General features: G+C 51.8%; 1 protein-coding gene across 1 annotated transcript; it reads right to left on the bottom strand.

Annotated features, from left to right (window-relative positions):
* Positions 1 to 848: 848 nt before the first annotated feature.
* FBF1 (Fas (TNFRSF6) binding factor 1) lies at positions 849 to 20,856 on the bottom strand. The gene is made up of 27 exons (XM_006869671.1): positions 20,850 to 20,856; positions 20,680 to 20,721; positions 19,799 to 19,892; positions 17,815 to 17,875; positions 17,226 to 17,276; positions 15,531 to 15,672; positions 13,842 to 13,961; positions 13,359 to 13,497; positions 13,122 to 13,255; positions 12,343 to 12,442; positions 11,025 to 11,432; positions 9,553 to 9,657; positions 8,219 to 8,307; positions 7,988 to 8,046; positions 7,094 to 7,234; positions 6,898 to 6,998; positions 6,483 to 6,689; positions 6,102 to 6,209; positions 5,898 to 6,037; positions 5,684 to 5,802; positions 4,638 to 4,760; positions 4,370 to 4,555; positions 3,406 to 3,582; positions 3,192 to 3,329; positions 2,978 to 3,095; positions 1,642 to 1,751; positions 849 to 932 (listed from the first exon to the last, which is right to left on the bottom strand). Exons 1-27 carry the CDS (start codon positions 20,854 to 20,856, stop codon positions 849 to 851), a joined length of 3,303 nt encoding a protein of 1,100 aa, XP_006869733.1.
* Positions 20,857 to 26,609: the final 5,753 nt, after the last annotated feature.

Genomic DNA, 26,609 nt, shown 5'->3' with positions numbered 1-26,609 from the left:
TCCCCTCTCCTTTGAGCCCCCTGCTAGCTATGGAAGGCGCCCCCGGGCCCATACATGGAGAACTGAGAAAGCACTTGTTGGGGGCGGAGGCCCAGATGCTAGGCTGTGGCTTTCTAGGACTACCGCCTCAGGGCCTGCACACCATGGCTTCAGGCAAGTGAGGAGCCTAGCGAAGACTTCCCTCCTGGGGGCCCCCAGCCCCTGCTGTCCCCTCCCGGTGCCCATGCTGGGCTAGTTGAGCCCTCAGGGTGCCGTGCAGACAAACCTGGGGCAGTAAGGCCAGGTGGAATTTGAGGTCACACCTGGTGGGCTGCACATCCCTGCATCCATGGTGCCTGGACCACTTGACTCCTTCATGGGACACGCCTCCTATGGTACCTGCCGCCTTGCAGGGTGAGGGTAGAAGGCTCCTCATGGGCCCACTAGAGAGCAGCCCCTTCCTCTGGCCCAACCAAGAAGCAGCTCAGCCCCAGACCGAGTGCCTGGAAGAGGGGAGGGTCCAGAGCCCAGGAGGCGGTCAGACCCTGGGAAGTGAGCTGGGAGGCTGTGGGGCTGGAGAGCCAAAGCTGTCAGTGAAGGTGATGTGTGTCTGAGAAACCCTCATCACCATGCTGTCCCCAGGGGGTGGCCAGCTTTTGGCCGCGGCTGAGACACTCAGACAGAAAGTGGCAGCATGCTGTCAGGAAGAGCTGTAATCAAGCCGGGGCTTCTAGAACCTTCCCTGGCACCTGGTGGGAGGGAGCACCATCTCTGTGGAACTGGCTGTCCACGGCAGAGGGTGAGAGCCCTAGGGTGTGGGTGAGTGTGTGTGTGTGGTGGGGGGTGGGGTGCTGCAGCCAGAGCGCCTCTCAGGCTGAATGTGACGTTACATTGTAGGGTGCTTTCTTCAGCGTCTCCAAGAAGAACTGTTCATTCTCCAAGAAGTCTCGGTCCTGAAAGGCAGAGTTAGTGAGCCATCACATCTTCTAGTTCCACGAGCAGAGAGGCTGGCTCTTGGGACTGAGCGGGAGGTAGGGTCCTGGGGTGCTCACTGAGCTGGCCCTCCCCAAACGGCCCCCTCCCCTGTCCTCCATGGCTCAGGGCAGCACAGGCCTCCCAGTCCTGGCAAAGGCCCTTCTGAGCTGTGTTCTTATCAGCATGTGACTTCAGAGCCTCAGTTTCCCTTCATGTAAAATGGAGATGACATGACCTCTGTGCAGGGATTCAACACAGAGCTGGGCACATATGATATGTTCAAATAGAGGTTACTATTATCATTGTTTATTTTTTCTGTTGTTGAGTCGATTTCGACTCACAGCAACCCTGTATGGGGTTTCCAAGGAGCAGCTGGTGAGTTTGAAACACCAAACTTGTAGTTCAAACCGACCTTGTGGTCTAGTACTTATCCTACAGTGCCACACCAGGACTCCAAGTGACAAGTGCTTGCTACAAAACCTGGCCAATAAGGTCTCAACAGACGCTTACTAACAAGCTGCATTACTCTTCCCCTCCAGGCGGTGGCGCCAGCCCTTCCTGGACCCAGGCTGCCCCTTCTAGCTTCTGCAGGGCACTGGGAAGACCTTGCTCATGACCAGAGAGCTCAGACCTCCCCTAGAGTCCATGGAGAGTGGGCCTGGGCTGGACTCTGCTCCGGACACTCACCTGCTCAGCTGTGTGTTTCAGAAGCACCATTTTAGCGTGGAGGTATGAGGGTCCCAGGCTGGCTGGCAGCTGGCTGCCCCGTGGGCTGATGGTCACCGAAGTCCTGGTGGCTGAAGAAGCGGAGGACAAGATGTGAACAGGAATAGCAAGCTGGTCAGAGTGGATCCTGGGCATTCTAGCACTGAGGGGCGAATCAGCTTCTCGGGGGCATAGAACCACAACTCTTAAAATTTTTTAAAAGTGCTCACAGGATTTTTTTTTTTCCTTAAACAAGACATTTGACTTTTTTAGTATTCAACAAAACTCCATTCTTTTTGATTTAGCTTTCTGACTCTGTGCTGCTCCTCAGTAAGGAAAGCACACTCGATCCTGTCATGGACACATTCAGCACCCACAGAAACACTAGAGGCCCTGCTGACCTGCTTCTTTGGGACAACCTGATGACAGCCTTAGGTCTCACAGCAGGGACCCCTCAGGTCAGCCAGGGCACACACAGGGTGTGATTTTGGTACTTTACCAATCTTCTTGGTATGGAGGTAAACAATTCTATTACCAGGGGTTTGGGACAGCCTAGTTTTGTTAGATAGAGGCTGTATTGTAGGACAGCCTATGATAGTATGTCAAACGCTAGACCATTCTGCAAGTCTCTACACAGCGTCTCTGAAGAGGAAGAAGGGCTCATATGAATTTTACCCAGCAAGTCCACTCTTTGGAATCTAGTCAGTGGAAACCATCAATCTAGGCACACAGTTTGCGCACCGAGATTCCCACTGAGGTGTTGCTATCATAGTGCAAACTTCAGTAGGGTGCTGTAATGGGAAATCATGCAGATTAAGAATTCTGATTACATGTTTAATTACTTACATGGAACCATGCTCCAAGTGTACAGTAAGACTAGCTGCTGTCAAGTAGACTCCAACTCATGGTGACCCCATGTGTCAGATTACAACTGTGCTGCACAGGATCCCCAAGGATTGTTTCGGGAAGCAGATTGCCAGGCCTTTCCTCTGAGGCATGTTAACCATTTGCACTACCCAGGGGCTCCGTATGTATATGAGTGCGGGAAAAGAAATCATGCTAGAAAATAGCATAGTGCATTATGTTTTTAGAAACAAAAACAAGATAACAGTGGTTCTGTCTGGAGAGTGGAGTTGAGGGTGATTGCTTTTAGATCGGCCCTTCTCTGGCTCTGGCGTGTCTACAGCTGACGTGCATTACTGTTAACGGGCTCTAGCTAGCTGTGCCTTACAGCTCAGGGCGCCTCCCCATTTGTGGCTGCTTGCCAGCAGGCTCTAAAAGTTTTACAAGTCGGGTCCACGTGTTTCCTTCCACTCACCGTTCAGGCTGGGGGCTGCTGGACCCTGCGGCCTGGAGAGCAGCCCCAGGAGGCCAGAGGGCAGGTCCTGTCGGACGCGGTCCAGCTGCTGTCTCTGCTGGACCAGGCTCAGATGTTCCTGTCCCCATCCCCCGGGAGAGAGAAGGGCCACTGTGAGCAGGGAGGTGGGCGAAGGCCAGGGGCAGTCGGGCGCAGAGCCGGGGTGGCTCCTTGCCTGGTGCATGTGCTGCTCCTGCTGCCGCAGCTGCTCCTGCTGCCGCTGTACCCGCTGGAGCCTGGCCTGGTGCTCCGACTGCACCTGCTGGGCCTCGCACAGCGCCCGCTCCCCAGCCTCGTACTTCTCTGAGGCCACCTGCAGGAAGAAGCCAACGAAGGGTGAAGGTGGATGGGCTTAGATGCCTCTGCTGAGCCCCGGGCTAGACACGCACCTTGCTCATGCCTTCCACCTCCTCGGCACGGAGCCTGACGCGTAATGCGGCTGCGTTGACCCGCTCCTTCTCCAGCTGGAGCTCCTGCCGCTCCCGCTCCAGTGCCTCCCGCTCGGCCGCTAGCTGGTCCTCCTTGGCACGGAGCTCACTGGCCCGGATCTTGAGCTCAGCCTGTTCCTGGAGACAGAACACCTGGCTGAGTCTCTGTTGGGAATCTTTGTCCAGCCTCTAGCTTTTGACCTGAGCTCTGGTCACTGCAGGCTCCATCCCTGACACTGGGCAAGAGGCAGTGTGACAAGTGGCTCAGAGGAGGGGCTGGGGCTGGGGGCCTGGGCTGGGTGCGTGCAGCTTCTTACACGCCAGGAGACCACTGCAGGTCTCTACTTCTCTGCACCTCGTTCCTTATGTCTAACATGTCTCCGTTGTGGGCTGGAATGAAACGCACTCAGGACACCAGAGGAGGAGGTTAGGACTATTGCTCCATGACCATTGCTTTCATTCTACACTGTCATCTTGCTCCACTCTGCTTTCCCCAGAACTACAGCTGCCACGGTATTTCCAAGAGCTTCACAGGCACGTGAGAGTTAGCCAGTGAATAAAGGACGACCATAGAAGAACTGATGCATTTGAGCTGTGGTGTTGGAGGACATTGAAAGGACCATGGGTTGCCAGAAGGACAAACAGATCTGTGCTGGCCAGGATGAGCAGATTTTGTCTCTTATACTTTGGACATGTTATCAGGAGGGATCGGTCCCTGGAGAAGGACATCATGCTTGGTAAAACGGAGGGGCAGCTAAAAAGAGGAAGACCCCCAATGAGATGGACTGGCACAGTGGCAGCAGCAATGGGCTCATGTGTGACAATAGTTGTGAGGGTGGAGCAGGACCTGTTGTCGGAACCAACTCAACAGCATCTAACAACAGATGGAGGAGTGGGCCAGAAAGGGGACCCCCACAGGTCCTACCTTGGCCAGACTGACGAGGGTGCCTTCTCGCTGGGTGTCAGCCTGCAGTGCCCGCTCTGCCTCACGCTCGGCCCGATCCTTGCTCTGCTTCTGCTGTGCAGAGAACTCAGCCCACTCGGCGGCCAGGCGTCGCCGCTCCTCTGCGCACTTGTGCATGACGACCCTCTGCTCCTCCAGCAGGGCGCTCTGGGGGCGGTCAGGATGTGAGGCCAGGCGTGGGGCACCGGCGGTGGTGGGAGACACGCGAGAGCCGGCCGTGTGGACTCACCTTGGCACGTTCCAGCTCCTCCCTCTCCATGGCCGTCTGCTGGGCCAGGACCTTCCTCTGTTCCTCCAGACAGCGCTGCGCAGACTCGGCCTTGGACTGCTCTGCACTCACCCGCCAGCGCTCCTGCCGGCACCACATCAGGCTGAGCGCTGAGCAGACCCACCCCAACGTGCCACAGAATCCTTTCCAAAGAGGTGACAGTGAGGGGTGCCTGAGAGAAGCTGTTGGGACCATCTGACCCTGGGATTTCCCCAGGGGGCCCTTGGGCCCCCGCTGGTCCTCAGGTTACCAGACACCAAGGCTCAAGACCCATGGACTGCACCTGGCAACTCAGGAGGGAGAAAGCGCCTCACCACTGTTCTGGGACCCGCCGCCGGCTTCAGAGGCTCCACTTGGCTGCTCCCCACCAGCCAAGCAGCAAAGAGCAGCTTCACTCTGTGCTAGGGCAATGTGGGCACCTCCGAGCCCCAGGCTAGGTCCCCGGGCTGGGCCTGAGACAGGTGTGATGGAGTTTGCAAATGTTGCTCAAGATGGCGAATAACCACAGCTATGTGTTGCTATGTCTACAGGGCATGGAAAGCGTCAGCAGTAGAGCTCTGACTAGTGGCCAGGTCAGTGTCTTCTCTAATGTCTCCTGTCCCTGGAGTGTCCAGGCATAATGAGCATGAGAAACTTAGCAGGTGATGGCTTGGCAATGAATAAAGCCTCCTCGTAGAGATGAGACATATACAGGAGCTCAGAAGCACATCTGCTGACTCGGCTCCGGAATGGCGTTTAGTGGCCACAGGGAAGGACAAGTGGGCAAAGCAGTTGGACAGCCAGGGCAGGCTGTACCCAGGAAGGTGGCGCTAGAGCTGTGAGTGGGTGATGAGGTGGGAGTGTCCAGTGGGGCAGCTGGGGCAGGGTGACCAGGAGAAGAGAGGCGGGAGCAGGGGGCAGACCCCATTAGAAAGGAAGCCCTCAGGCCCCTGCACTTGAGTGGCTGTGGAGAAGGGGTCAGGGCACAGCGCTGGCAGAGAACCCTGCGTGCCCGGGCCGGTACCCACCTGCTCCAGTAGCCGGCTCTGCTCACCCAGACGCGCCTCCATCTTCACAATGACTTCCTGGAGGCGACCCCGCTCCTCCTCCATGTCTCGGTGCTGCCGGCTCAGCCTCTCCTGCAGGGCTGAGGAGTACCACGTGACTCACTGCCCACCCACCTCACTCATCCCAGGTGGGCTCTTTCCAACGAGGGAAGGCCAGGGAAGCTGGGAGGGGTACCTCGGAGCTGTTCGTCACGCTGCCGGACCCCCAGCTCCCACTCCTGCGAGGTGGTGAGGTGCGAGGCCTCCACGCGGGAGGACAGCTCGTTCAGGCTGCTGGAGAACTTCTCCATTTGTTCGATGATGCCGTTCAGGGACCTGCAGGAGGAGGAGGTCATTCCGTGCTGGGGGTCCCAACACCACCCCTCCAGTCGGCGCATACCGGGTATGGGAAGTGGCACTGGTGACGGCGTCAATCTCTCGGTCCTTCAGCTGCTTCAGCCGCTGCAGCTGCTCCTCATGGTCCTTGCGCATGTCCAGGATGGACGCCCTGAGGGAGGCCCAGCACAGTGACGCAGAGACCACCACTCCCGACTGGTCACACCCCCCGTCTCCAGGCACTGCCTCAGTTTCCCTGCTCTGTCTTCTCTAACTCCTTCTGTTCTTTAGTAAAAGACCCTCGCAGAGGAAGAAAGCTGAATTAAAGCAGCTGAGGGGAAACAGACACGTTGTTCTCATCAGAAAGGAAGCCACAGTGATGCACCAGGCACATGGGTGCAATCCGTCCCCAGGGCCCCAGTGGCTGCTGCGGCACCCCCCTCACCGCTGCAGCTCCCGCAGTCGCTCCATCTCCTGGTCCTTTTCCTGCGCAGCAGCAGCTAAGCGCCGCTGATGCTGGGCAGTGAGTTCAGCTCGGGCCAGCTCAGCTTCCTGGCAGTGAGACAGGTACTGAGCCGACAGCTCCTCATTCTCCCTCCGGAGCCGCTCTTCCCGTTGCTGGTACGAAGTTTCCAGCACCTTGACCCGGCTCCTGCCAACACAACACCCAGCTGTTGAGTGAGTGAGTGTGTGAGAGAGAGAGAGAGAGAAAGAGAGAGAAAGAGTGTGTGCGTGCAGGCCAGGAAGGAGGCTGAGGGGACTGGGTCTCCCTGGAGCCGGGGTACGTGTGTGTGTGTGTGTGTGTGTGTGCAGGCCAAGAAGGAGGCTAGGGGGCCTGGGTCTCCCTGGAGCCGGGGTACCTGTGTGCACTCTCGATGAGCTCCAGGTCGGCCTGGTGCCGCTGCTGCAGACTCTTGAGCAGTAGCGTGTGCTGAGTCCGCTCCAGCTCCAGCTTCCGCACCTGGGAGAGGGTGGAGGCGCGATGGTGCCTGCAGCCTGTAGCTCACACCATTCTGCCCCCATGCCCAGCTGCATCGTCAGCCGCCCGGCCCTCACCTGAGCCTCGAGCTCGGCCAGCCGGGCCTGACTCTGCAGCAGGTCTGTCTGGAGCTGGCTGGTGCTTCCCTGAAGCTGTGTCTGTGCTGCCAGCAGCTGCTGGTGGTACTCAGGGGCCGGCGGTCGGCTCTGCGCTGCAGGCTGGGAGACGCAGTGGGAGAGATACGGAGCACATTAGTACATGCACGCTGCTCCCAGGACCCACCAAACCCTGAGCCTGCTCTGTGGCTGTGGAGGGGGGACCAGGGTAACAAGCAAGGTCACAATCGCTGCCTCTCCTGCTAGATCCTCCCTACAAACACCTGCCCCGGTGGGCCTTTGCAGAGCCTCCACACAGCCACATCTCCACAGGCCTTCACTAGGACACAGCTTGGCTCGGGTTCTTTCTGTCAGGGCCAAAGTCCCACATGGACAGCCAATCTGCTTCCTGAGTTGCCCACCACCGCCATCTCCCAAAGGGCACCTGGGTCCTAGGGACAGGACTCCGTAGGGCCACTCCTCCCACTTGGGGTGTCCTTTGAGCCCACTGGTGCCGGCAGAGGCACACTCTGCTCCTCCCAGCAGTGGCCAGGCGGAAAGTTTAGGAGATGGTGGTAGAAGTGAGCTGACTGCTATGAGGACACTCTTCTTGGAAGAGCGAAATGCTAGCACTGCCTCCGCGGGCCTGTGAGCCTCCACCTGTCTACCCTCCTTACCTGGACGAAGAAGCCAAAACCCATTGCCACTGAGTAGGTTCTAACTCACAGTGATGCTGTACAGGGTTTCTGAGACTAAACTTTTACAGGAGGAGGCAGTTTCAGCTTTCCCCACTGGAACGGCTCATTAGTTTGAACCTCAGACCTAATGGTGCGCAGCCCAGCATTTAACCCACAGCGCCACCAGGGCTCTCCTTACCTGGAGAGGCACTGAAGGTCCTGTGGGTTCCTGGGAGCTTGCAAAACAAAGCGCAGGTTCTGGAAGATCAACAGCTGAGAAATGAGTAGGGGGTCTGGAAGGCCCAGAGCCCTGGACCTGTCTTGGGGGGGGAAGGTAGTCTGCCCTCAATGACCGTCCAGTGGCACCCAGAGAAGTTTCCAGTCCCTACTCCTGACCCAAGTGAAACCCCACACTAAGCAGGAACCATACCAGGGCTGGAGAGCTCTCCAGGAGCTGGTCCCCTCTTCTGATGGCCTGCTGAGGATGCCAAGGCAGTTTGCTTCCATGTCACAGGAGACCTGGGGACACAGGTGGGGGTGTAGGTTGAAAGTATCCTTTATAGACCACAGGGAGAAAGGAAGGCATGGGAATGCGGGAAAACTCCAGGTTCCAGTAACGGACTCACCCCTGCCTGGTGGCAGGGGGGCAGGGATGCTCTCAGAGGGAGTGGCTGGGGCACCCAGCTTCAGAAAACTCTTAGTCAGTGGGGTGATGTTGTCTGAGTCCCAGGCATGGAGACCCCGTGTGAGCAGAGTGGAACTGCTCCAGAGGAGTTTCAAGGCTTAAAAGCAGATCTCTAGGAACAGAGGACCCCTAGGACCATCAAGAGGGAAAGGCATGAGCGGAGTGTGGGACCCTAACCAGGGAAACACTGACACCAGAGACCGAGGCAGAGGCAAAGGCATAGAGACATAGAGCAGCTGAGGACTCTAGACCCATGGAATGAGAAAGGCTGTGTGCTGGCGGGCAGGAGGCTGGTTTGCAAAATGTGCCCTTCGGTTGTGTAAACAAGTATGTATTTTCTGTGTGTTTTGTGTACATCAAGAAAAAAAAGAGAAACAGAGGTAAATACTGTTAACCAATAGTGCATGGAGGGGATTGTAATCACTGCAATGAAACAAAATACGGCTGGTTGAGTAAAAAATTGATGATCTGCCTGCCCTGTAAACTATCACTCAGTTCACAGTAAAAGCTTGAAAGAAAAAAGCAGATCTCCAGGCCTGTTTTCCAAGGAGCTGCTGCGTGGGTTCAAACCACCAACCTTTCTGCTAACCATCTGTGCCATCCAGGAACACCTATGTGGGGTTGATCCCCATTACCCTCGAGTGGATTCTAATTCCCAGTGACCCAGAGACCCTAATCCTATGGGCAGAGTAGAGCTGATCCACAAGGTTCCGAGACAGCACACCGTAATGGGACAGACAAGCCTCGTTTTTCTCCCATGGAGTGGCTAGTGGGTTTGAACCACCCTGCTTTGCGATGAGCAGTCCAATACTCAATCCACTGCACTAACACGGCTCCAATGCCCAGCTGATTGCTGCTGTTGTTAATTGCTGTTGAGTCGGTTCCGACTCTAACATCTGTGTAGGATTTTTGAGTGGACCAAGTGGTTCAAAGCGATCTTGCAGTCCAGGGCTTATCCTACAGCACCACACCAGCGGGCTGATAGGAGAGATGAAATGCTGAGTTGGGGTCCATCCATCTTTAAATCCTGGTGGCCTTCCACACCTCCCGCTCATCCTCTACTTCCATCGCAGACGCACCCCAACTCATCTGGCCCTGGAGGTGGCACTTTCTCCGCTGCCATTCCAAAGCCCCCGCCTCCAGGAGCTGCTTGCTCAGGCACTGGTTTGCTGGCAACAGGCTGGCTGAAAGAAATCAGTGTTGAGGGTGAAGGGAATCCATGTTCTGGGCTAGGCTGATGGGAGGGCCAGGACATGCCCCAAATGTACAGCCTGTGCCCATTCCTCATCCCACCTCCCCCGGCTCCCCTTCTCTGCTGCCATCACCCAGTCATAGGGAGTCTTCTCCCACAACTGAGGCCCTGAATGTGATGGCTGCCGCCTCCTTCCCTTACAATAACCCTCCCTGCCCGCCAGGAGCCCACACAGTGCTGGGACCGGACCAATCATCTGAAGACTTCCGAAGACTCACAGGGACACCTATATACCAGTTAAGTTCAAGTTCAAAGTTCCTTTTGGCCCACCTTAGCTTCATACGGCTTTGGACTACGGCATTGCTCAACCCGCCAAGTCCACCTCTGGCGACTCTTATCTATGTCTGTCTGCTTCCATTCCTACTTCCCTTCTCAGCTCTCAGGGTCCTTTCTGTTCTGGCCTCAGCCTCCCCGGGGTTTCAGCTGGTTTTCTCCTCAGTCATCAGCCCCAGGACTTAACCACAGTCCATCTCGGAACTACCTCAGTTTATCCCATCTTTGTTCCCTTCCGGCCTGCAAAGCTCACTCCCTGTCCTGTTCCCAGCACTGTAGTCTAGGGAATTGCCTTCTAGCCTTTGGGGCTTTCTATCACAGATGTATAGACTCCTGGTGTATAGGATAAGCACTGGACTGCAAAACACATCGGTGGTTTAAACCCATCAGCTGGTCCTCAAAAGCCTGTACAGGGTCGCTATGGATCGGAACTGACTCGGCACTTAACAACAACAACAACATGTATTTACTTCTGTGTGCGTCAGCAGAAGCACCTACAATTTGGACTCCTGGTTTTCTGCCTGGCCCAGGGCACTGTGGGCAGCACTCCTGCTCAGAGACACTGAGGGGCAGGGTTTGCCCATGGGGCACCATCTTCTTCTGGCCAAACAAGTCCACACCTTGTCCCGACAGCAGTTAGGGCATGCCTGTACAACAGCCACCCAAGGCCCTGTCCACGCCTGGGTGACAGCAAGGAGACAGTGCTCCCTACAGATGGGAGTTGTAGTAGTGAAGTGTCATCAAGTCAGTTCAGACTCACAGCGAGCCTGTGTTGATTTTCTGAGTGGCTGGTGGGTTTGAACTAACGACCTTGCGGTTAGTAGTCCAGTGCTTATCCTATAACGCCACACCAGAGCTCACAGATGGAACAGCTAGTGCCCAGAAAGGAAGAGAAGGTAAAGCTAGATGAGGGGTGTGTCCCAAACACGCTAGTTGGGTGCCAACCAAAGTTAATGGGCAAGGTTGTTCCTTGGCGCCTCCCTGCCCATTCCTCCCTTCACTACCTACAGTAGTTTGAGTCCCTACCTGCTGGGTGGGAGGTGGCCCACAGGCCCTGTTGACCTCTTCCGAGATAAGGCGTGGCTCAGCCAGTCTTCCTGTTCTGTCCCCTCAGGGGCTCCCAACTTGGAGGCCGGGCTGGCTTTCGAAGGGGAGCCTGCCCCCTCAGCGGGTGACTTTGCTCCAGAGATAGGCCGACCAGCTGAGGCTGAGTGCTGGCTGGCAGGAGGAGGTGCTGAGGGCACGGAGAACGCTGAGCCGCTCCTCCGGGTCTCTCGGGTGGGAGAGGGTGAGATCGGGTCAAAGTCGTCCTCCTTGAGGCCCAGCCAGTCGGCACCTCCCTTTCTGGGATGGATGGGGCTGGACGTGGCTGGAGTGCTCTGCCTGGAGCCCAGGTCTCCCTTGGGGTCAATGCCGCTTTCTGCTAAGAACCTACTTCAAGACAGAAGGGGGTGGCTACAGGAAAAGCAACTCATTCCCACAGCCCCCTTAACCAGCCTCCTCCTCACCGCTAAAGCTCAGGGACCTGCAGTCTGGGGTTGTCCCAGCACCAGTAAACCTAGCCTGCAGCTCCAAGCGCAGCAACAATTCCAATGCTCTTTGGTGGGCACCACAGAATTCAGTCCCACAGAAAACGGGACCAAGTCAGGAACCAGAGAAACACTAGTTTTGGCCTTCACCTCCCTCCCTTCCTGACCAGGGGCAGTAGGCTCCAACATATCAGGCCTGGGCACTGACATGTATATGAGACATCAGAGAGGCTGTGGGAGTTCGCAGGGCTGTGCCTGTAACCTTTCTAGTCTATAAGCTTGAAATTACATCAAAACAAAAGTTTACAGTAAAAGACAACTTCAAAAAAGCTTGTGGAAAGATTCCATTACTTTTTAATTCCATTTTCCACAAACTTTTGGAACTACCTTTGTATACACTGTGGACTAAAACATCAAATTCCAAAGCATCTAACCACTGGATTCATTTTTTGTTATAAATTGAGACGCGATCCCTCTGGTAACTGGCATGGCAGACCCACACGGCAGGGCTCCCTGGGAATGTGGCTGGAGGGGCCCTGTGGACTATATGTTCCCCATCTACAGCTTTCGGGAGCTTCAGGCAGCCCCAGGCCCACCTTCTCTTTTTCTTTCTGAGGAGACTACATTGGTCATGAGGAGGTGGGAGCAGGATCTGGGACAGGGCTTCCTGCTGAGGCGTCTCCTAGGCTACCTGGACAGACAGGGGCTGGCCAAGCTCTCTCTTCCTACAGCACCCACAGAGCCTAATGTCTTGCCTCAGGGTGCCTGTTTTCTGGTGGGCAACCTGCCCCTGGCGACTGGCAGGCCCGGCTTACCTGACAGACTGCCGGCGGGACTGCCGACCCTCTGAGGAGCCCACGGTGGGTTGATAGGCTCCAAAGGTGAAGTCCTCGTCACCCCAGGTATCTTCTTTGTCTGTAAATTAAGAAATTTGTGATGACAGGCTTTTTTAAAAAGCTTTTATTGTGAATTATGCGCTAGTTTAATTATATCGTTTCATTGCCATGATTACAAACCCCTCCATGCATCATCAAACAGCCAAAAGGTACACCCCGCAAGCCTGACCCCGGTCGGTGATGACAGGCTTTTGCTGAGTGGGCAGCTTGGCCATGTAGGACGGTGCAGGGGAAGCTGCTCTGGAGGAGGCAGGGTTGAGCAGCTCAGCGTTAGAGGGCATTGTGTGAGGCTCAGCTGCTCAAACTCCAGCATGCTCAAGAATCATCTGGAAGCTGTTAAAAATGCTCTTGCTGGGGCCCTGCTGCCAGAGACTCTGCAGGGCGAAGGCCAGGAAAGTGCAAAAGTAACTAGTAAAGGTTCTGAACAAACAACTCCGTAGCTGCTGTTTTGAGAAACACTGGTCCAGAGAAGTGTTTTTCAAACTACTAGTTTGTTGAGAAACCAATGAAAGGAGCCACACTGCTGTTTTATTAACGGAATAGTGCATAAATAAACTACAACCGCATACTGGATGTGGTAGAAGAATTATTTCTGGAAACTTCTCTCAGGTGTAAATGTGGAGACTACAGTGTGTGTCATGATGTGAACCTAATCTTTTACCACAGGTTGTGGGAAAGTGCGGGTCTAGAGGCCTCACCTTGCGGCCTCTGGTACTTCTTGTCCAGCTTGAACTCTCTGAGCTCGCCGGTGCCTGGGCGCGTCAGGAGTTTGGCGGCAGTGCCTCGACCCAGCAGCTCATCAAGCTTGGAGCGAGCAGGACGGGGTCCTTCCCTGCAGGGCAGGCACAGGACATGGGTGTGTGGCTGGGCAGGCCCCCGATGGCCCACGCTGCACCCTGTTGGCTACCCCGGGCCTGAAGCAGTAGCCTTCTTACTGGTCTCCCATCTGACCCCTCTCTGCTTTGGGGTTGTCTCCAAAGCCCAGGGTGGCCATGATGTCGTCCCCATCGTCAAACATTAGTTCTTGTTTCTTGCGGACCGGGGTGTCACCAGGAGTTAGAGGAATAGAGGGTCCTATAAGACAGAACGGAGTCCTGGTGTGGCGCTGTGGGTTAGTGCACCAGACTGCAAAACCGTTTAAACTGCAAGGTCAGCGGTTCAAGCTCACCAGCTGCTCCTTGAAAACCCTATACAGGGTCGCTATGGGCCGGACCTGACTTGATAGCGCTTGACAACAACACAAGACAGAACACAGGGCACAAGCCTCACCGCTTGCCTGTCCCCAACTGTGACGTCTGAATGGGTTTGTGGGGACAGGGGCTTCACTGTAATCCTGATGTTTGGGGGGAGATGGCAGGCATCCCACCTGTGCCAACTGAACCTGCCCTGGCACAGAAGCCACCCTCTCCTGCCCCTACCTTGGTCTCTAACAGGGCTGCGGCTCTGGTCAGAAGCCATTTTACCCTCTGGCACAGGTGGCCGTATGGCAAGTTCTTCCTCGTCATCTGAAAGAAGTCCAGCCAACGGGTCTTCCCCATCTCCAGACCAGGGGAGAAAACACAGTCAGACTGTAGCACTTTGTTCAGGAGGAGCAAATCCCGAGCGAGTCAGCCTTCGCATTCCAAGTACGACTGTTAGCTGCTCTTGTATAGCAACGAGTCCCTGAGCATCTGGAGTAACTCTGGTGGTGCCATGGGTTAATAACTGGTGTTCAAACCCACCAGCTTCTCCACATGACAAAACCCTTCGGAACAGATCTACTTTATCCTAGAGGGTTATTAGGAGTCAGAGTCGACACGATGGCAGCAGTTTGATTTGGTCAGCCTCAGGAGGGTTGGGGAGAGGCCCTTTGACACAGATGAGGCCCAGCAAGGGGCCAAGGAGTTGAGAGGATGGTGTTTGCCTGCAGCCCTCTACCTTGACCAGCTGCACAGCCCACCAAAAATGTACCTGAAGCCTCAGGAGGCAAGGAAAACAAAGGGAAAGGGAGCTTTCCTTATTGTTGATCAAATCTGGCTCGTGACATCTGGCTTCAAAATCATTGCAGATTTTCACAATCTTCCCTGAACTCATGAGGAACTAAACTGGTGCATCAGCTGTTTGTTCCTCCCTCGTCTGAGATATACAGTGATTCACCTCAGGCCAGACAACCAGCACGACCACCCCTCGCCAAACAGTGTCTTAGAGAAATGACTCTGGGGCCTCTGGTACCTTCAAAGGAAAACTTCCTGGACTGGTGTCCAAAGCTGCCGGGGGAGGACGATGGCTTCTTGGAAGGCGCAGAGTCTCCTTCAGGGGAGCAAAGAGAATGCGTGATGGCTGAGGTCCTCCGGCCACTTGGTGCACGGGACCCCTGGTGTGACTGACGTACGGTTTCTTCGAGGCCACAGACACAGCCCGAGGAGGGGCCTACACTCCCCAGTTTCACACAGGCTCCAATAGGGCAGTGCGGTCTGGAGGCTACTTCCTGAGCCTGGCCACAAAGCCTTCTCAGTCTCAAGTCACTCCACAGTCATGGATTTTAGGAGTTGCCCTAGGATGGGAGGAGGCTCCGCCTGGCCCCCCAGGTCCAGCTAGGTTCACTCAAAACCAAACACATGAAGCCTCAACTGGCTAAAGCAAAGGAGCTCCAGCTTATAAGGAGCGAGGTCATTAGTGCTAACAACCTTGGTCTGTACTTTCCTTTAGGTTCATCAGTAGTTAACCCCCACCAGAGGGCTATTATAGGTATAAAGAAGTCCTTGAAATTTCTTGGACGTCCCCCCCAACCCAGTGCCCAAGACCCCTATAAATTCCCTTTCTAATATCTCCTTGAGGCAGCAGTCTTGGGAGATATGCATTCAGTCTCTCTGCCTCCTGTACGTCTTAGACATTATTCCTCACTCGCTTTGCCATACCCATCTCTGAACAATCGGCTTTTTTCACTACACAGGCAGCACTGAGTTGGCCATTTTGTGTACACAGGCACACGCGCGCACTAACACCCCCAGCTAGCTCAGCCTCCCCCATCAGGGCAGAGAAGATCCACTGGGTCTAGGAATGGCCCCCCTAGGATCACCCACATGCCCAGTCTTCTGAGGAGGTCTGTGGAGCTCCCTCCCACTCACCTTTCTCGTTGCCCATTAGCTTGCCAGCAGGTTTGGAAATGCTAGGCAGCTCTTCTTTCCCAGAACCCTTTGCGGCTGTCTTGCGAGAGGCTGGATTTGACTTCTTCAGACCCCAGAGGTCTTCATCCATGTCATCCATGTCCTAGAAGAGGGAGGGAGGAGTCCCAATGGGGCCCACTCACTGGGTGACGTTGCCTCTGTTTTCCGCACATGGGACCAATGGGGACTGATGCAGACAGGAGTTCCAGAACAGTCTCTACACGCTAGTTAGAGTGTTAGCTGAACATCTCAGACAGGTGCTTCCATTGGCTTTTATTATCACTAAATAATGTTTTATTGTATTTGGGGTGAAAGCCACACTGGCTCTAACAGCTGCTGTCGGATGCTGGAGAGGGAGGGTCACAAGATTAGAACCTGCTTCCACCACCTTCTCTCAGAGGCTTAGCCAACTATGGAGCCTTCAGTTTGCAGTGAATGTGAAACAGCAGGATTCTGGCATTTCCGACACCCACAGGATCTCCCCCAGGCAGTGATAAAGGGTCCAAGGCAGAGAGATCCCCCTTCATGCAAAGTCAAGGGGAATTTTGGAGTCCTCAGCCTGCCTGAGGTCAGGGGACCAGAGTGGCCACTAGAGGCAGAGGTGTGGTGAGGAGGCTGTTCCACATAACAAATGCCCCAGAGAACACCCTGGACCAACCAGGCAGACCGGGCAGTTGGGGGCTCTGGTCACGTGACAGATACTGTGCCTGGCCACCACAGAGCTCAGTAAGGACTCGATAAATGATGCTGGGGGAGGTGGGTAGTGTGTGTGTGAATGTGTGTATGTGAGGATTCCACCTGGAAGGGGGGAGCCTGGCATCCCAGGTTGGAGGGATTCTGAGAGAAAAAAGTGAGGGAGGTACAAAAACTGAGCTTGAAAGTAGTAGTGGAGGGAGGTCAGCTCCTGGTTACAGAACATGAGACTCAAAGTCAGCACCAAAAATGGCCTGGTCAGAGGACTCCAAGGCCATGTCAGGGGTCCCAGTGACTAGCCTTGGGGAGGGAGATTCCAAGCTAAGGTCTAAGAAGAGAATCTGGAGCCAAGCAGGGAGCACACTCCATTCCTTAAGGCCTCACAAGACTGAAGTCAAGAGCTCAGCTCGGCTCAGGAAGCAAAGGGCTAACCTAAAGGGTCAGTGAACCAAGGGGCAGGCAGGAGGGGGCCCACTGACTGGAGGGTCGATACTGTGGGTCTGTGAGATCATGTGGTCTGTGAACAGGACTGCCGGGAGGTCATGGTCTATGAATCATTCGGGATTTCTATCTCACAAACCTATCACCAAACTTTGTTTTGTACTTTGTTTGTGGTCTGGCTGGCTGGGTTACGGGGGCAGCAGGGGAAGTGAGGAGAGACAGGGAGAAAGGTGAGGAACAAACTAGAGTCTTCCCTTGTTGCCCCCAGGTGGTGGGGGTGTGGAGGCCCCATTTCATCCGAGCCACAGCCTGTGTCTCAGCTTGTGGGAGACTCTGCACACTGGGAAACTGACTTCTGCCCAGAGGAGCAGGCCAGCTGACAGCCCAGGGATAAGCTCCATCTTGCACCAGAAAAGCTAGGAAGTCATGTACCTTAAAAGGGGAAGCAAAGAGAGAGAAGCCTGGGCACAAAAGACGCCACCCCCAGCCCAGCTCTGAGAACTGAACCGTGTGGAGCTTTACCTTCAGGGTCTGGAGCAAAGCCTGCGGGTCTGCATCAGAGACATCTGAAACCTACGGGCACAGGCGAGCGGCATGTTAGTCAGAACCCAACAGAACCAGGGCTCCAGTCCCCGCTGCCTTGCTTCTGTGCTGGTGGAGCACAGCTCAGTCACTGGGGCACGAATAAGGGCATCACTTTGTTCCCCACATGTGGGACTTGGCTGCTGGTTTGAAGTTTGGCCGGCCTTTTTTTGTTCCTCTCCAATGGAGAGACTGCTTCCCTCCCAGGCATGAAAATCACGCTACTTGCTACCCAGGTGGCGGCCTCCAATAAGGTTTATTATGAGAAGCACGTGCAGAAGATGGGCTACGATCCAAGACACTGATGTTCCCTGGAGCCCTGTTTCTGAGCTAATATCACTGTGGGAGGGAGGGGGAACTCACTCTGGGTCCACTTGGCAGCCCCTGGCTATTGCTTTGCTTTAAGAAAATGCTGGCTTTGTAAAGGACTTGTGACCCGTCCTGTGACTAGCCCTTTGGTCTCAGTGTCTGACTTGTGGTTTCTTAGAGGAGTAAGAGGAGTGAGGGGTGGGGAACGGGCCAGGCTCACCTCAGCATCAGCTCCTGCTAGGCCTGCCATGGTGTTGAAGAAGTCATCTTCCAGAAGGGACCTGCAAAGTGATGAGATCAGTCCCACCCACCTGTTTCCCCCAGTGGCATCCAGTCATTCTAAGGAGGAGAGGAGTCCTGGTGTGGTGCTGAATGATCAGCACTGAACTGGTATCTGCCAAGGTTGGCAGTTCAAACCCATCAGTTGCTCTTGGAAACCCTCAACAGGGTCACTATGAGTGGGAACTGACTCGAAGGCACACAACAGGAAGGAGGGGAGGCTTAGAGAGGCCAGTGACCTTGGATAGACGCTTCTCTGGGAGAATGGACTTGCTAAAAGGAATTTCACAGGCCACCTCATACAATAATTTTGAAGTGATTTTAAAGAAGTGAAAAACAAATCCACAGCCACTGGGTTTCCGGGGCTGAAAGTCTTTATGGGAGCAGACGGCCTCATCACTTTCCCACAGAACAGCTACTGGGTTCAAACCACCAGTTAGCAGTCAAGCACTTAAGTACTGCATCACCAGAACTTCTATCTTTTAAAGCTGTTGTTGTTAAATGCCGTCGAGTCGGTTCCGACCCATAGCGACCCTCTAGAGGGTTTCCAAAGAGCGACTGATGAGCTTGAACCACCAACCTTGCAGTTCAAACTGACTTTGCACTCTAGCGCATTAACACACAGCGACTCCTTTAAAGCTGTAGAGCCCCTTTAAGAACAAACTATTAAAAACAATAATTACTGTCGTTGTTAAGTGCTGTCGAGTTGGTTCTGATTCATAGTGACCCGGAATAGGGTTTCAGAGGAGCGGCTGGTGAATTTGAACTGCCAACTTTGCAGTTCAAACCAACCAGGTGGTCCAGTGGCTTATCCAGCAGCGCCTCAGCAGGACTCCAAACACAGTAACAGGGGGCAACTACTGGTCCCTCCCTGTGCAGACAAATAAAGAGTGATGAAAACTGATGATACTTGGGAGCCGTACTCATGGACCACTGCGAACATCAGTTTCCAACACTCTGAGTCGAGATGAACTAGATGGTGCCCAGCAACTACTGCCAACTGTTCTGCCAAATATCACATTAGAATGTTCTGGAGAGAGTGGGAGAAAATGTGGAATAAAATTCAAAATGATTAAAAAAAAAAAAGACCAGGCTTCCTGGTTAGAAAAAAAACTCAAGGAATCTGAGACTGTGGCCCTTGGTCACCGTTCCAGTCTGGAACTAAACTCACTCTCTTGGCTCAATTTCCAGCCAAGCAGTAGGTAAGTATATGGGAGGGGCAACAACACTAGTGAGGTCTGCTCACCATGGAAAGGTCAACCGTTCTAGATCACTTACCTAGGGACAACATTCAGAAGGGTTGAGAAAAGAGGGGGAATGGAAACAAGAATCAGAGGGACGAAGTGGGACAAGGGATGTTCCACTGAGGGGACTGCAATCACTGAGATGAAAACACTGATGATCCGCTCTGTAAACCTCATTCAATTCACAACACAAAGTTTAAAAACAAGACAAAGCAAAACAGCTAAGACAGAAAAGCAGAAGTCCTTTAGTGAAAAGGGAGGTGAAGGGCCAAGAACTCACAAAGCTCTCCCCTTATTTCTCCTCTAACACGAGAACCACAGAAGAGCAATCGGAATTTGGAAACCAAGGACTTACACTATCATCTTATCTTGTTGTGAAGGGCCCTGGAGTCCTGTATAGGGTCTCTGAGGAGCAGCTGGTGGGTTTTAACTGCCAACCTTGAGGTTAGCAGTCCAGTGCTTATCCTACAGCCCACCCTAGGTTTGAGGATCAGGAAACTGAATCTCAGATAAGGCCAGAAGACTGCCCAAGGCCACACAGTAAGGAAGCGAGGTAGAACTAGGAGGCAGGCCTTCCGGACTTGCAGCTGAGTTCTCCTTCCATGAGGGAAGGGGTGAGGGTTACTGACACTGATAATGGGTAGCCACGTGGGGACTGACCTGGACAGGGGGTCAGCTTACTTTGTTCTAGCTCTTGAGGAAGGAAGCACCTGAGAAGGGCCCGTGACATCTCTGGCACGTGGAGCTAGTTTTACAGGCTTCTCGGGGAGGGTCACTGGCAAAAAGAAAACAGAAGAAAAGGTGTTACTGGCTAAAGAACCCTGGTGTCAACGTAAAAAGGATCCCAGTTCTTCCACCCAGCTGTCTCCCAGACCTTCTGCCTTTAAGGCGGTCCTGGTTGGGGGAGGGGGCTGGCCCCATAGACAGATTCCAAGTTGCCCTTTGAAAGTCCTGAAGGGAAGGGGAACAATATATTTCCAAGCAGGAAGTCAACCCTAAATGCCAACTGGTGTCAAGAGAAGACCCTAAAGCGACCCCACCCCACAGAAATGCAGAACAGTGTCCCTTCCACTCCCCTGTACTGTAGGTTGGGATACATGGACTTGTGGTTTGAGAGGGGCTCCCAGGTCAAGTGAAGGGGACCTAACCTGACTGTCCATAGTGACCCTGAGTCCTGCTCCTCAGTACAGTGGACACACACATTGGGTAAGGGTGAATTGTTGTTAATACCGTTGAGTCGGTTTCGACTCATTGCAACCCTGTATAGGGTTTCCCAGGAGCGGCTGGGAAGCTTGAACTGCTGACCATGCAGTCCAGTGCATTAACCCACAGCACCACACCAGGAGTCCTACTCGAGATAGATAAGGCTCTTATAATTGAACAATAAACAGAAAAATTACCCAATGATTTGTTTGGCTGCTATTTTCTGGGGTGATGAGAATATTCTGGAATTGGGCAGTCATGGTGGTTATGCCACATAGTGACTATATACTAAGAATCACTGAATCACATATTTAAAGAGAAACTGAAAAAAAGAACAAGCCTGGACCAGGGATACTTACAATCATCCCCCAAGAGGTCACCAAGGACATCATCAATGGAGCCTGCAACAGAGAAGGGGTTGCTGGGGTTTCAGGAGGAAACATTAGCTCTTACAAACCTCAACTGAGACCTCATCCCACAGCCTCAACGCACTCCTGGTGGGAGCACACTGAGGTAGTGTCTAACTCACTGGCCATAGGTCACAATGCCCCGATAAAGACACCAGCATAGAAATTAAAAGGAACATTGTTCCAGGAATGATGGTGAAGACTTGCAATTGAATTCACGTTCTATGTGCCTCCGCATGACACGCTGGTCAATGGGCCATCCTTCAGACTCTGAAAAAAAAAACCTGTGTGGCCCTTTGGGAAAAGTGCCCAAGATCTCTGGGTACATATAGCTCCTTCCTCGTACCCTTCCATGCGAGACCTCCTGGCCACTTTCTGATGGGGGTAGATTATGAATAATGAAGTAGTATGCGCATTTTAGGAGCTCTGGTAGGTAGTGTAGTGGTTATAAGTCCGGCTGCTAACTCCACAGTTAACAGTTTTAAACTACCAGTAGTTCCACAGGAGAAAGATGAGGCTTTCTGCTCCCGTAAAGACTTAGTTACCACTAGTTAAGTGCTGTCGAGTCAATTCCGACCCATAAAGACCCTGTATAGGGTTTCCGAGAAGCTGGTGAGCTTGAACCACCGACCTTGCAGTTCAAACGGCTTTGCAGTCTGGCATATTAACCCACAGCGCCATACCAGGACTCCCCCGTAAAGACTTACAGCCTCGGAAACCCTATACAGGGTCGTTATGAGTCGGAACCGACTCCACGGCACAGAACCACCACCACCCACTTGCAACAGGCTTCAGTGCCTTAAGCACTCTTACCATCAGCTTCTTTTTTTTTTAAATCACGAAGAATTTAATTATTTATGTGTGTAGCTAAGTAGTCCTGGTAACGCAACAGTTAAGCACTTGGATGTTAACTTAAAGGCTGGCTGTTTAAACCCACCCAGCAGGCCCTTGGGAGAAAGGCCTGGTGATCTGCTTCTTAAAGATTCCAGAAAGGTCTATGGGGCGGTTCTACTCTGTCACAGACAAGTATCCTCACACACAGTGCCGGTTTGGATCCAGAGCACCTTGATAAAATGACTATCACAATAGATTCATACAAATTCTCTGGGTTCCCAGTGCATACAAAAGCTATGTTACACTATATTCTGGTGTGTTGAGTACACGGTAACATTATGAGAAATCGTAAAATTATTGTGGGAACTGCCAAAGTGTGACAGGCACAGCAGACACACAATGAGAACACGCTGTTGAAAAATGCACCACTAGACTTGCTGGACACAGGGTTGCTACAAACCTTCAATTTGTCATAGAACACAGTACCTGGGAAGGCAGTAAAGTGCAGTACAATCAGATACGGTATTGCCTGTATATGGGGTTGCTATTAGTCGGAATAAAATCGATGGTACCTAACAATAGTTGTGTGCCATCAAGTCAGTTTCGACTCATAGCAATGCTGTATAGGGTTTCTGAGAGCGGCTGGTGGGTTTGAGCCTCCGACTTTGCAGTTACCAGTTCAGGCCTTATCCTACGGTGCCACACCCAAGCTCAACAACAGATGTGTAATCAATTCCGAAAGTTATAGCAGGGCTGGTAAAAGCATAGGTTTAGACATTAATGTACTTTACATCCTGATCTATTGCAATATTCAGACGTCATTGAGCGAGACGGCACCACCCTCATTCTCTGCACCACAGAACTTGAGAAGGAGCTCCCCAGGATGCCATAGACTTTCGGGGAGGCCTGAGTTGTTGCTAAATGCTGTCAAGTCACTTCTGACTCACAGCGATCATGCGTAAGGTTTCCGAGGAGTGGTTGGTGGGCTTGAACTGCTGATCTTGCAATTAGCAGTCCAGTGCTTATCTGACAGCACCACACCAGACATGAGTCGAGCAGCTATGTTGTGCTTGAGGCTTCCTCCAAACCCCCCACTTCTCATGCTGTCAGTAAGCATAGTATTAGCTGTAGCTTCTCTCACACATAAAGGAATCATGGACTCCATATAGTTAATCTGTAGAAATTCCAGTCTAGTTTTAAAGTACAAACATTGAGAATGAATTGCAGGGAGATTTCTATATTTTCTTTTTTGTCAAGAAAATTACTTATGTCAAAGAAGCCATCCCATTAAGAGTCACTGGTATAAAACTTCCTATAACAGAGAAGAATAAGAGAAGACATTAATGTTAGGTACAACCACCTCAGCAGTATTGGCTTTGGAGTTATAGTTCAACCATCTACTTCTGGAGACAAAACCCGCCAAGAAAGATTTTCTCCAAAGTCCTATCCTATGATTTTTTTCTGAATTACTCTGAGGGCCAATGAGGGAGCTTGGGAAGGAGTCCTCTAGGAAGATCAAGGCTGCCTATGGGATGATGGGAAAAACAGCAAGACTCAGATCAAGAACATGCAGACACACACCACTGCCTCTGAGTCCATTCCGAGTCATAGCAACCCTCCTAGGGTTTCTAAGACTATAAATCTTTACAGGAATAAACAGCCTCATCGTTCTCCTGTGGAGAGGCTGGTGGGTTTGAAGTGCCCACCTTGCAATTAGCAGCCCAAACTTAGCACACTGTGCCATCAGGGTTCCGTACATATAGACACAGCCATGTCTAAATTATTTTTGGAGCCACAGAATGGTGATGGTGGTAGAGGAAAACACACATAGACACACAACTGGCTTAAGAGTATGTTCCATTTCCTCACTTACTTTTCAATCCCTTCTTGGCTTTTGCTGCCTAAAATGAGAAAACAAATCACATTAACAAAAGCATTTAGTGAACAGTGTGTTGAAGTGGAGGAACACAAGGCTGGGACTACACAGTGAATTGTTTTGCCTTTTCTAAAGTCACTGGAGGAAAAGAGCCCCAATGACATTTCTGACAGAAATCCTTTATATTTTCCTAGAAGGGACTCATTCAGAGCATGACACCAGCTGTCACTAACCAGCAGTGGGCTGGTCTCTCCTTTTCCCTGACTTCCAGATGCCATACATGTCCCTTCCAGGTTATAACACACATGACTGTCCACCCTTTCTGGTATATCCCATGCACCCAATTTCTCAATCATGACAGATACTGAGGAACTTTCAGCTGGAAATCCTTGCTCGTGTTTAATGAGACATCTGGTATCCACTATACTTTCTATTAGGCTTCTCCACGAACGATGAACCTGTCCCCTGCCACCCAATCGCCCAAACTTCAGCATACAGTCAAGATCCTAGGGGAGACGAGGCTACGTCTTACTCTGCACCCCACCTACCATCTCAAAGCTGTAGGGCTGTTTCTCAGCACTGTCTAGCTCTCCTGACTTCCAGCCACAGCACAGTCCTCTTCACCTCATCAAGAAGATTCAAGTGGTTGCTGAAAAATGATGTGGCTTTGGCAGAATGGGTTGGTGGCCGCAGGAGGTAGGTGGGCTGATGGGGTCACACCTTGCCACCTCCAGTCCCACGGGTCTTGCCTCCTTCCACCTTGCACCCTGAGCCCACAATACCACAGTACCTGACCTGGGAGAAGTTCTTCCAAGCTCTACCTCGCCAACCCCATGAAGGCACGTGTGGTTCTCAAATATAGGCATACTGATGGCAGTCTGTGTATTAAAGTAACAGATGATTTAGTTTGTTTGGTGTATAGAATAGACTAAGCTCAAGATGTAAAGAAGTTGGGAAAGTTCCACCATCAATGAACGCAACTTAATGGTAGCCAAGGAATCCCACCCACAGTGTTGCCATGGAAACAAACAAAAGGTTTAAATGGAAGATTGTCATGTGTTAGGAAGCAAATTACCTTTTGAATTTGAAAGCTTGGGGACAGAACATGCTTTATGTAACTGAGTGAGAGATTTAATATCTGACATCTTTTAAAAAAAAAAAAATATATATATATATACTTGGTTTTTTAATGTTTAGAGAGCTTGCTGTTGTTAAGTGTCATCGGGTACGTTCCAACCCATAGTGACCCTGTATAGGGTTTCCGAGGAACAACTGGTAAATTTGAACTAGTGAGTTAAAGGGCCTCTATTTATATTGGAAACTGAGCAAGATAATGCATCTATCTTAGAAACCTTTCACAGATTATGTTGGCCCAAATACAGAATTATTACTCTGGTAAATATGTATCAATATTTTAAAGTGAGGCATAAGGAGAAGCCTGTTCTTTAAATTTAATGCTTTTAAAATAAAATTAAATGTAAACATTTTGTTGGATTCATATTTCTTTTGGAGCATAAAATTTGCTACATATGACCAATAAATATGGTCAATGGAATTAACTATGAACATGATTATTTACAGTAATATAATTTCAATTCTACATAAAAATAACTGAGAACAAGTAAGCTTTACCATAAACTTTCAATTTCAATTAAAAAAAAAAAAGTATGTTTTTTAATATAAGGGACTTGGAGGGTCATTGCTTGTTGAACTATGACTTACTCTGAATCCATTTTCAGTGATTAAAACTGCAATGAATGGATAAATTGAAGATCTCTAATGGAATGAAGGAGTCCTGGTGTGGCGCTGTGTGTTAACGCGATGGACTGCAAAATTGGTTTGAAACAAAAGGTCGGCAGTTCAAGCTCATCAGCCGCTCCTTAGAAACCCTATACAGAGTCCCTATGGGTAGGAACTGACTTGCCAACACTTAACAACAAATGGATTGAAACCACTATATTACAGAAATATTTGCTATGTATTTCTTATCCAAAGTTTCTCAGAAGGCTAAGAATTGTTGGAATTTTGCATAACTCTCTAGACACGTCTGTTCACTTTCTCTTTTGGTGTTAAACATGACTCAAAACTGTTATGTTTTCCAGTAAACCAGCACATGATATTATTTAATATTTTATATTTGCAACCCGAATTTTATCACCTAAATGTAATTTTCACGTGTTAATTACTCACGGGTGAAATCTGTCATCTTGAGCAGCATTTTAGTATGGAAAGTTCCACTGTCAATACAAATTTTTGGCATGTTTCAAAGAGGTCAGCAAATAAATGATTAAATAAGTAAATCAGTAACTGGCGTGCCTTTAATAGTGCTGAGTCCAAGACCCATCAAAGCCTCTCACACGCTACTCATTCAAGAAGTCAAAACCTGTTTCCATAAATTAAAACATTTCTTATTCGCAGAGCACTTCGGATGAGGGGCAAAGTGCTGAGCGTAATGTAATGGTTTTTCTGAAGTCTGCATCCTGTGACGTATGCTGCGCTTCTCATTCCTCTGACGTTATTCTCAAGAGGATGACGGGACTAACAAGTAGCATCCTTTTCAGAAATGAGCAGCATGATCAATACTGCTTCCGGGTAACGCCCAGGACCACATCCTAGAGAGAAATCCAGTACAAAGGACAGTGTGTGCTTTCTGGTCCTTTTCACACTATTTTCACTGACGGAGGAATTTCTTTTTTCCTTTCACACTAATTGTATATCGGACTCACCTCATTAACAGAGAAAGGTTGTTGTCCTCAGACTTATACTTCCCCCAGTTCCACTTGACCCAAACCAACCTTTGTTCTGCCTCGGAAGGACGAAGCCAGAGGTCATCTCTCTTTTTCAGGTGTTCATCTGCCCTGTTATTAGAATTCAGAGTTTATTTGGTGGAACCTTCAAGTGTAAGGGCCACCCTTGAGTGTTGTGTGCTTTCCTGTTATGGTAAAGGAGTCCTAGGGATGCTGTGAGTACCCCGAGCTCCCTTTCATGCACCACCCCAGCGCTCTCCCAGTCTGTTCGACCCGTGCAAAGCATCTGTCTTCCCAGCCCTTGAGACTCCCCGTTACACGCCGATTTCCTCAGAGGCGCAGTCGCTCGGGCCTGCGCCAACGACAGGCGCAAGACGGCCGCCACTGGAGCCCGGCAGGCCCAAGGCTCCCGCCTTGCAGCTCCG

Source organism: Chrysochloris asiatica, unplaced genomic scaffold (genome assembly GCF_000296735.1).
Source record: "Chrysochloris asiatica unplaced genomic scaffold, ChrAsi1.0 scaffold00132, whole genome shotgun sequence".
Lineage (NCBI taxonomy): Eukaryota > Metazoa > Chordata > Mammalia > Afrosoricida > Chrysochloridae > Chrysochloris > Chrysochloris asiatica.
Note: the sequence above shows the minus strand (reverse complement) of the source record. Positions and strands in the feature narration are given on the sequence as shown.

Excerpts from the sequence above, each read along its gene's own strand:
- FBF1 (XM_006869671.1), bottom strand. Across the intron at positions 13,498-13,841 it reads CAGCCCTGTTAGAGACCAAG|GACCCTCTATTCCTCTAACT; the intron begins GTAGGGGCAGGA and ends TCTGTCTTATAG. Across the intron at positions 3,330-3,405 it reads AGGTGGAAGGCATGAGCAAG|GTGGCCTCAGAGAAGTACGA; the intron begins GTGCGTGTCTAG and ends TTCTTCCTGCAG.